The following is a 9,788-nucleotide window of genomic DNA, read 5'->3' on the forward strand; positions in this document are numbered from 1 at the left end:
CCAGAGACCTACATCATCCTGAGCCCAGAAGAACTAGTTGGTGCCAGGCCACAATCGATGACTGCCCTGACAGGGAGCACAACAGAGAACCCCTGAGGGAGCAGGAGATCAGTGGGATGCAGACCCCTAATTCTCATAAAAAGACCATACTTAATGGTCTGACTGAAACTAGAGGAATCCCGGCGGTCATGGTCCCCAGACCTTCTGTTGGCCCAGGACAGGAACCATCCCCTAAGACAACTCATCAGAAATGAAGGGGACTGGACAGTGGGTAGGAGAGAGATGCTGATGAAGAGTGAGCTAATTATATCAGTTGGACACTTGAGACCGTGTTGTCATTTCCTGTCTGGAGGAGGGATGGGAGGATAGAGTGAGTTGGAAGCTGGCAAAATTGTCACAAAAGGAGCGACTGGAAGGGCTGACTCATTAGGGGGAGAGCAAGTGGGAATACGGAGTAAGGTGTATATAAACTTATATGTGACAGTCTGACTTGATTTGTAAACGTTCACTTGAAGCTCAATAAAAGTTAAAAAAAAAATGAAAACTCATTAAGTCAGAGAAAGACAATCCACTTAATGACTAACAATTGACTTACAATCTTTTGCAATTACAAACTATACTGGAATATAGTTTATAGTATAAATTCATATGTGCGCATGTTTTATTCATTCAAAGACTAAACATCCCCCAAAAACATTGCTGTCAAATTGATTCCAACTCAAGGAGACCCCAAGCGTTATAGAGTTGAACTTCTCTATAGGGTTTTCTTGACTATATTCTTAACAGAAGCGTATCACTAGATCTCTGTTGTGCTGTGTTGCAGGTGGCTTTGAACTGCCAGTCTTTAAGTTAGTACCCCAAACAACACCAAACCCTTCGCCAACCAGTCAATTTCAACATATAGTGACCATACAGGACACAGTAGAACAGTCCTGAGCTGTTATCCACTGCGCCACCAGAGATCTTTATGTTAGGAGTGGAGCACAAATAATTTGTGCCACCAAAGACCAGATACAATTGTGATATCAGTCAACAGTATCCAATTCCTTTCCACAGAACTTGAACCATTTTACAGTTTTCTAAGCTGTATATAAAAAACATATCTTCCCCAGCAGTTTAAAATTTCATTCTTTTCTATAATGTTGAATGTATTTTCATATGTTTTAGGGATGATTTTACTCCCTTTTTATGGGAAGTGTTAACTTACTTATTTAGTGCATTTTTCTATTTTTATTTTTCACTTCTTCATACTTAAGAATAATGTATTTATAAGGGAAATTAGCACTTTCTCTGAGATATGATTTATAATTATTTTCCCACACTTTATTAATTACTTTGTGACAGCAGTTTGGTGCCTATTTATTTTTAACATGCACAATTATTTATTTTTACACAGTTGAATTTTATCTATCATTTGTGTCCTGCATTCTAAATTTTTAGTTGTAAGTAGAAATCTTTATTACTCCAAAATCATATTCTAAAAAATATTTATCTTAGAATTATTCTACTGTTTAATTTTCTAAAATATCTGAACTAGAGTACCATTTGTAGTCTTTCCTGCTGTAGAATGAAATATTCATAAAAATTTATCTTTTTTTCCTCAAAGATTTCTCAAGTATCCAAATAACAATTATCTTAAAAGTCCAGTTTTCATCTATTCATTTGCTATCTTTATTCTATGATCAATTCTAATTTGTATTTGAGTCTTCCATTTATGGCATTAGAGATCCTGCTATTTATGCACAATATAATCCTGATTATATTGTGAGACTTTAGAATTTCCTTTTATCTGAATTACTCCTGGGATATGCACCTACTGTAGCTCAGGCCTGGCTGGCATTGCATCCCCTGCTGTGCTCTGCCATGCCCGATTCCCATGAGAGAGCTTGCTCGCCACATACTCTTAACTAACCTTCCATGTTTTCAAGGTCATAGTTCCAGATACGCTTCAGTTAACTTCCCCAATAATATTATAGTGTTTTTCTCTCTCCTGGAGATCGATAGATACTTTATACGACCCTTAGATTAGTAATGGAAATATATATAATCCACTGCTAATCTCAAGATTGGTGGTAATTATAAACCCTTAGAAATCACTGTTTACAAATAATAGGAAGTAACATCCTATTTTCACAAGGGGCAATTTAGCTTCAAGCCAATGTTCTTAAACTACTGTCACACAGATTTAAAGTCTTGAAGCAGAAGTATTTTATAACAATAGGCAGACTATTGCCCTGGAATTTTGCCTCTCATCTCCATTGGAATTATATCAGAATCTTATCTTCTCCTAAGTGAAGTTTAATAAGATTCACATCTTAAAAATGGGTTCACAGAAGGAATGAAGTTGGGGAGAGGAGAGAATGCTGCAAGGAAAAGTCCCCATTTTGGGATTAATCTAGGGGGAAAAAAAATATTTTTGACATAGATTTAATATATCCAAAAATCAGCTCTCAGTTTTCCCAGGTAGTCTTGAAGAAACAAATTATATGTTATGTACTTTATAGGTATATATTTTACCTATAAAGTACATAACATATATATACATACATACATACGTATATATATTAGTTTGTTTTCAGAATGTTTATTACAACTTTTACACAAAAGCCAGCTCCTGAATGGGGATCAAGGAACCCATTTCAGAGGAGAAAACAAGCAAAATAACTTCAGGAAAATGTGAAAGGAATTCAGTCAAGTAGCAACAGAGGGTCCATATGAAGCAGCCATAATAAAAAAAAAAGGGGGGGGGGAATTGGATTTGTGTCAATTTTGCATGGCCTCCAATGGTATTGCTCAGTTAGGGGTAATCCAGGACCCTATTCAAGTGTAAGAAATAAAACTTTCTGCACACTCTATTCCATTGAGAGGGCTGCACAGGAAAAGTATTCTGTGTAGAGTGAGAGCTCTCTGGGAAAATAAATAAATAAACCAAATCAGAGAGTGCCAAAGAGATTTGTTTAATTAGAAATTTAACTGCATCAGGTGGAAGAGATCCCAGGGGGAAGAGATTACTCTTTTTTATTTAAAGAGCATTCCCTGTTCCAAAAGAACTCACTGCTTTAAGGGTGGATTGAATATCTATGATGAAATGATGAAATAAATTATTTCAGTGAAAGTAATTTAAATACTTAAGTGTTAAAAACTCTCTTCAGTGAGGGAAAACAAGATTATACCAAAAAAACCAAAACTCAAACCCCCTCCCACTGAGTTAATGTAAACTGATATCGACCCTACAGGACAGAGTAGAAAAGGCTGCAAATCTTTATGAAAGCTGCTGACTGCCTCATCTTTTCCCTGCAGCTTGGCTGGTGGATTTGAACTGCCAACCTTTTCGTTAGCAGTGGAGCACTTTAACAACGTCACCACCAGGGCTGTTATAATCCCAAATGAGAAAGGTAAATATGAAATGTTTTATGTTAATATTCAACTTTAGATCATGATATTATTAGAATTAATATGGAAACCCTGGTGGTGTAGTGGTTAAGTGCTACGGCTGCTAACCAAAGGGTTGACAGTTCAAATCCGCCAGGTGCTCCTTGGAAACTCTACGGGGCAGTTCTACTCTATCCTATAGGTGCTATGAGTCAGAATCAACTCGACAGCACAGGGTTTGGTTTTTTGGTTGGTATAGGGTTGTTTTTTTTTTTTTTTATAGGGTAGCAAATGTGATGTTTTATTAAAGCACCTCCTTAGAATTTCTGTCTGTATTAAATATAATTTACAGTAAACAATGATTTTAAATAATGATGCTACTGTTTTCGTGAAATACTAAATATTATAGGAAAACTGCATTTCTAGTAAAGACATTGTAGCAAATAAGTATTATATTTATGTATTTTAGTGCCAATATTTTAATAAGATATTAAAAGTAAAACAATCCATTAAACAAATTTACAACCATTGAGAAATCCAGCAAATATTTATTTCAAAGAAAATAATATTTTTTAAGTGAAAGGATTTATAAAATAATAAAGTTTGAGGTTCATATTGTTTTTCAATTTAATTTCAGGGGTTAAGTTTCTAATTTATGTCAAAAATACAAGCATAGTGAGGTTTGGTAGATTGGGGACATTGATAATGACTAACATCAAAGTGAAACAAAACGTTGCTAGCCAAAGCCAAACCCATTCCCTTCAAGTGGCTTTTGACTCCTAAGGACCCTATAGGATAGAGCAGGATTGCTTCACAATGTTCCCAAGGCTGTAAATCTTTACAGAAGCAGACTGCCACATCTTCCTCCCACAGAGTGGCTCATGTGTTTGAACTACTGACCTTTGGTTAGAAACCAAGCTCTTAACCACTGTGCCACCAGGACTCTGTCAGAATATTGTTAAGCATTCCTTAACCATTTGGATTTCTCCCAGGGAATTAATGTTTAGATTTCAAATAAAAATACGATAACATCAAGTTTTATTTTCCTTAAGTAAAAAGAACAAACATTTTCAAGAAAGAAGATTTAATATAGTTTTGGGAGAATACACAGGATAAATCTCTGCTCTTTCTATTCTGTTGTCTTGAGAAAAAATAAAGACACATCTTAAATATTTGATGTTATAAATATTTAAGGTGTGTCTTTATTTTTTCTCAAGAAACATGGATAATTTCATCACCAAATAGGTTGAGTTTGTGTAATTGTATTCAATTAATAAAAATTTAATTATTTTTTAATTGAATGGTGTCATTTATAAAACAATACCTAAAGATTTGGCTTTTTTGTCCTTTCATGAGTCTTAATTCTTCTCTTGTAAGAGTTCACTCCTTTTAAGAGTGATGCTTTCATTTTAACAATATCTATTCCTCCATTTGTCTATTTCAACTTGTCTACTAACCAAAAGGTCAGCAGTTCCAATCCACCAGCCGCTCCTTGGAAACCCTATGGAGCAGGTCTCCTCTGTCCTATAGAGTTGTTATGAGTTAGAATTGACTTGATGACAACAGTTCCTGTTTCTTTGTTTGTTTTATTCCTTTATTTCAGTCCAGAATCAAATCCTGAGTACAGTATTAGATGTACACCCAGTTTTTAGAATCTATATTGATTTCTAGTGACAGTCTTTTCCTCTCAGATCATTTAGTATCAGTAAATACCACACAGATAATACAGGCATAGCTTGGACATATCGTAGGTTCAGTTCCAGACTACCACAATAAAGCAAATAATGCAATAGAGCCAGTCACACAAATTTTTTGGTTCCCCAGTGCATATAAAAGTTAGGATAACACTATGCTGTAGTCTACTAAGTGTGCAATAGCATTATGTTTAAAAAAATAAGTACATGCCTTAATTAAAAAAATACTTTATTGCTAACAAATGGTAACCATCACTAAGCCTTTGGCAAGTTGTAATCTTTTTATGGGTGGAGGGTCTTGCCTCAGTGCTGATGGCTGCTGACTGAGTAGGGTGGTGGTTGCTGAAGGTTGGGGTGACTGTGGCAATTTCTTACAATAAGACAACAGTGAAGCTCGCCACATCAACTGACTCTTCCTTTGCAAAAGATTTTTTCTGTAGCCTGTAATGCTGTTTGATAACATTTCACCCACAGTAGAAACTCTTTCAAAATTGGAGTCAATTCTGTCAAATCCTGGCGCTGCTTTATCAACCAAGTTTATGTAATATTCTAAATCTCTTGTGGCCATTTCAACAACGTTCACAGCATCTTCACCAAGAGTAGATTCCATCTCAAGAAACCACATTCTTAATTCACCCCTAAAAAGTGACTCCTCATCCATTAAAGTTTTATCATGAGATCGCAGCAATACAGCCACATCTTCAAGGCCCACTTCTAATTCTAGTTCTATTGCTATTTGCACCACATCTCCAGTTACTTGCTCCACTGAAGTCTTGAAACACTCAAAGCCATCCATGAGGGTTGGAATTGGCTTCTTCCAAATGTTGGTATTTTGACCTCCTTCCATGAATCACCAATGTTTCTAATGGCTTCTAGAATGGTGAATCCGTTCTGGAAGATTTTCAATTTACTTTGCCTAGATTCATCAGAGGAATCACTGTCTATGACAGCTTTAGCCTTACAAAATCTGTTTCTTAAATACTAAGATTTTAAAGTTGAAATTACTCCTTGATCCATGGGCTGCAGAATGGTTGTTGTGCTAGCTAGCATGAAAACATTAATCCCCTTGTACATCTCCATTAGAGCTCTTGGGTGACTGGATGTGTTGTCAAAGAGCAGTAAAATGTTGAAAGGAATCTTTTTTCTGAGCAACAGATCTATAACAGTAGTCTTAAAATATTCAGTGAGCCATGTTGTAAACAGATGTGCTGTCATCAGGTTTTGTTGTTCCATTTATAGAGCACAGGCAAGTCGATTTAGCATAATTTTGAAGGGCTCTAGGATTTTTGGAATGGCAAATTAGCCCTGGATTCAACTTGAAGTCACCAGCTGCATTATAACCTCCCAAGAATCTCGGCCTGTCCTTTGAAGTTTCGAAGCCAGGCATTGATTTCTCTCTAGCTATGAAAGCCTGACTGGCATCATCTTCCAACATAAAGCTGTTTTGTCTGCATGGAAAATCTGTTGTTTAGTGTAGCCAGCTTCATCAGTTATCTTCCGGATAACTTGCTTAGTTTCTACATCAGCACTTGATGTTTTGCCTTGTATTTTTATGTTATAGAGATGGCTTCTTTCCTTAAACCTCGTTAGCCAACCTTTGCTAGCTTGAAAATTTTCTTCGGCAGCTTTCTCACCTCTCTCAGCCTTCACAGAATTTAAAGAATTAGGGTCTGTCTCTGGATTAGGCTTTGGCTTAAGGTAATGTGGGTGGTTTGGTCTTCTATTCAGGCCACTAAAATATCCTCCTTATCAGCAATATATGCCTATTTCACTTTCTCATTGTTCATGAGTACACTGGAGTAGAAATTTTTAATTTCCTTCTGCAACTTTTCCTTAGCATTCACAACATGGCTAACTGGTGCTAGACGCTTAGCTTTAGTTCTTTCTCAGATTTCAACATACCTTCCTTATTAACTTAATAATTTCTGACTTTTGATTTAAAGTGAGAGACCTGTGAGTCTTCCTTTCACTTGAACACTTAGAGGCCATTGTAACATTATTATTAGGCTTTATTTCAATATTGTCATGTCTCAGGGAATAGGGAGGCCTGAGGAGAGGGAGACAGATGGGAGAATGGAAGGTTGGCAGGACAGTCAGAACATATGATTAAGTTCACTGTCTTGTATGGGTGCAGTTTGTTACCCCAAACCTATTACCATAGTAACATCGAAGATCACTGATCACCGTAACGGATATAAAATCACACAAAAAAAATTGAAATAATGGGAGATATACCCAAATATGACACAGAGGCACAAAGAGAGCACATGCTGTTGGAAAAATCACCCAGCTAGTGTTGCTGGATGCAGGGTTGTTATACGCTTTCAGTTTGTAAAGACAAATGCAGTATCTGCAAAGGCTCATAAAGCAAAGTACAATAAAACGAGGTATGCCTGCAAATCATGGAGCTAGGAGTCAAACTCAAGTCCATTAAAAAAGGAAAATAGATACCGACTTGCAGTCACAAATCCTATGGGCAACAGGTCAAGTTATTCACACTTACTGAGTCTCAATACCCTTATAGCTAAGGAAAAGTGAGTTTAGAAACATTTATCTGAAATGTTGCTTTTTGAGGAACAACAAAAATAAAGATGGGCATATGCACCCCAATGAGTGCAACATAACAGCTAATATTTTTCCTTCTTCTGACCCATACACACACACGTTGGTAAAAATACCCCCAACCCTATCCCAGTTTTTCCAAGATGACTACAATTTATTGTTTGTATCTGAATCAATGTACATAGGCTAATTACCCTGAATTAAATCCTCTTATCTTGTCCACTTCATTTCCTACCAAAAGATATTTGTTTTATTCTTCCATGTAAAATGAGATATTCCTTCAATTTTCTTTCTAAACTACCTACTATGAACTGTGTAATATGAACCTATACACTTAAAGTTATCAAGTGATAGGAGAATAAAGTGTTGGAATAGACAGTTGAAAAAGTATGTTGGAAGACAGTTTATGATATAGTGTTTGAGAAAACTTGACTGAAAAAATACATAGGGAAGTACAATAGGATTGTCAAGATGTGAAATTAATTTAAAGTGAGACTAGATGTAACAACTGAGTTTCAATCTCCACCAGTTCCCAATTGTCCCACTGTCTTTGCTGAGTCAGGCATAGCTTGATTTATCCTGGGCTGTGCTATGAAAGTGGAGTGAAATGATCTTAAAATAAATGTGAAGGGACTATTTACTCTGATTTAACAGGAAGATGTGGGACATGCATAAATAGTATCATTCTTAAAGTGCAAACAATTGTAGTAGTCATAAAATCCAACCCAGAGGACACCTCAATAAAATTAACAGAAGAGACAAAGAGATATAAGAAGGTAAAGAAAAATGCACATGTAAATTTCCCTTGTCCACAGATGAATCATCAAGAAAAACCACCAGGAGAAAATCTAACTGAATTGCTTGAATTTGTTCTCTTGGGCTTTGCTGACATGCCCCATCTCCAGTGGTTTCTTTTTGGATTATTTTTAATCATCTATATCATTATCCTGATGAGCAATGGCACCATATTTCTAATAACAAAAATGGATCCTGCTCTCCAGAGCCCTATGTATTTTTTCCTGGCAAATTTTTCCTTCTTGGAAATCTGCTATGTATCCGCTACTCTCCCCAGATTGCTTATGAATCTTGGGACCCAGAGAAGAAGAATTTCCTTAGCTGCCTGTGCTACACAGATGTGCTTTGTCTTTATGTTTGCAGTCACAGAGTGTTTGCTCCTGGCAGTGATGGCCTATGACCGCTATGTAGCCATTTGCAACCCTCTTCAGTATCCTCTAGCCATGAACCGCAGGGTCTGTATCCAGTTGGTGACTTTCGCCTGGACCATTGGAATCCCAGTTCAGATAGGGCAGACGTGTCAGATTTTCTCTCTGCCTTTTTGTGGATCTAACCTAATCAATCATTTCTTCTGTGATATTTTCCCAATGCTCAAGCTGGCTTGTGGGGACACCCTTGTAAATGAGATGTTGGTTTACACAATTGCTGTGTTATTTGCCATGGTTCCATTCCTGCTGATACTTGGCTCCTACAGTAAAATCATCTTCATCATCCTAAGGTTGCCATCAGCCACAAGTCGAGCCAAAGCCTTCTCTACCTGCTCATCCCATCTTATGGTTGTGGTGTTATTCTTTGGATCAGCCATTATTACATACTTAAGACCCAACACCAGACATTCAGAGGGAACTGACAAAGTGCTTTCTCTTTTCTACACTATCCTAACTCCTATGTTTAATCCCATAATATATAGTCTAAGGAACAAAGATGTCATAATGGCACTGAGAAAATTGCTATGTAAATAATTCACTTCGTTAAAGAAACAGTTAAATGTATAAGAATTGCTTTCTTACATATTTTTAATCCAATTTCAATAGATGCATAATTTTAACTATTCCTTGTGATATGGATTGGATTGTGTTCCCAAACATATGAGCCAACTTGGCTAGGCCATGATTCCCAGTGTTGTGTGATTTTTCATTCAATCTCTTTTGAAATGAAAGAGACAAGTGAGCAGAGAGACTGGGGGAACTCCTATCACCAAGAATGAAGAATCAGGAGGGGAGTGCTACCTTTGGACCTGGGTTCCTGCACTGAGAAACTCTTAGACTGGGGAGGATTGATGACAAGGACTTTCTTCCAGAGACAACAGAAAGAGAAAGCTTCCCTGAGCTGTCACCCTGAATTTGAACTTGAACCTCTTAGACT

General features: G+C 36.7%; 1 protein-coding gene across 1 annotated transcript; it reads left to right on the forward strand.

The window, feature by feature from the left end:
* Positions 1 to 7,728: 7,728 nt before the first annotated feature.
* Positions 7,729 to 9,588, forward strand: LOC100673936 (olfactory receptor 10AG1-like). Its single transcript, XM_010602773.3, has one exon. The coding sequence runs from the start codon at positions 8,444 to 8,446 to the stop codon at positions 9,383 to 9,385; it is 942 nt and encodes a 313-aa protein (XP_010601075.3). The 5' UTR covers positions 7,729 to 8,443; the 3' UTR covers positions 9,386 to 9,588.
* The last annotated feature ends 200 nt before the right edge of the window (positions 9,589 to 9,788 follow it).

The sequence above is a fragment of the Loxodonta africana genome, chromosome 22 (assembly GCF_030014295.1).
Source record: "Loxodonta africana isolate mLoxAfr1 chromosome 22, mLoxAfr1.hap2, whole genome shotgun sequence".
Taxonomy (NCBI): domain Eukaryota; kingdom Metazoa; phylum Chordata; class Mammalia; order Proboscidea; family Elephantidae; genus Loxodonta; species Loxodonta africana.

Bases quoted from the DNA above. Each gene is read 5' to 3' on its own strand.
- LOC100673936 (XM_010602773.3), top strand. From the start codon at position 8,444: ATGAATCATCAAGAAAAACCACCAGGAGAAAATCTAACTGAATTGCTT.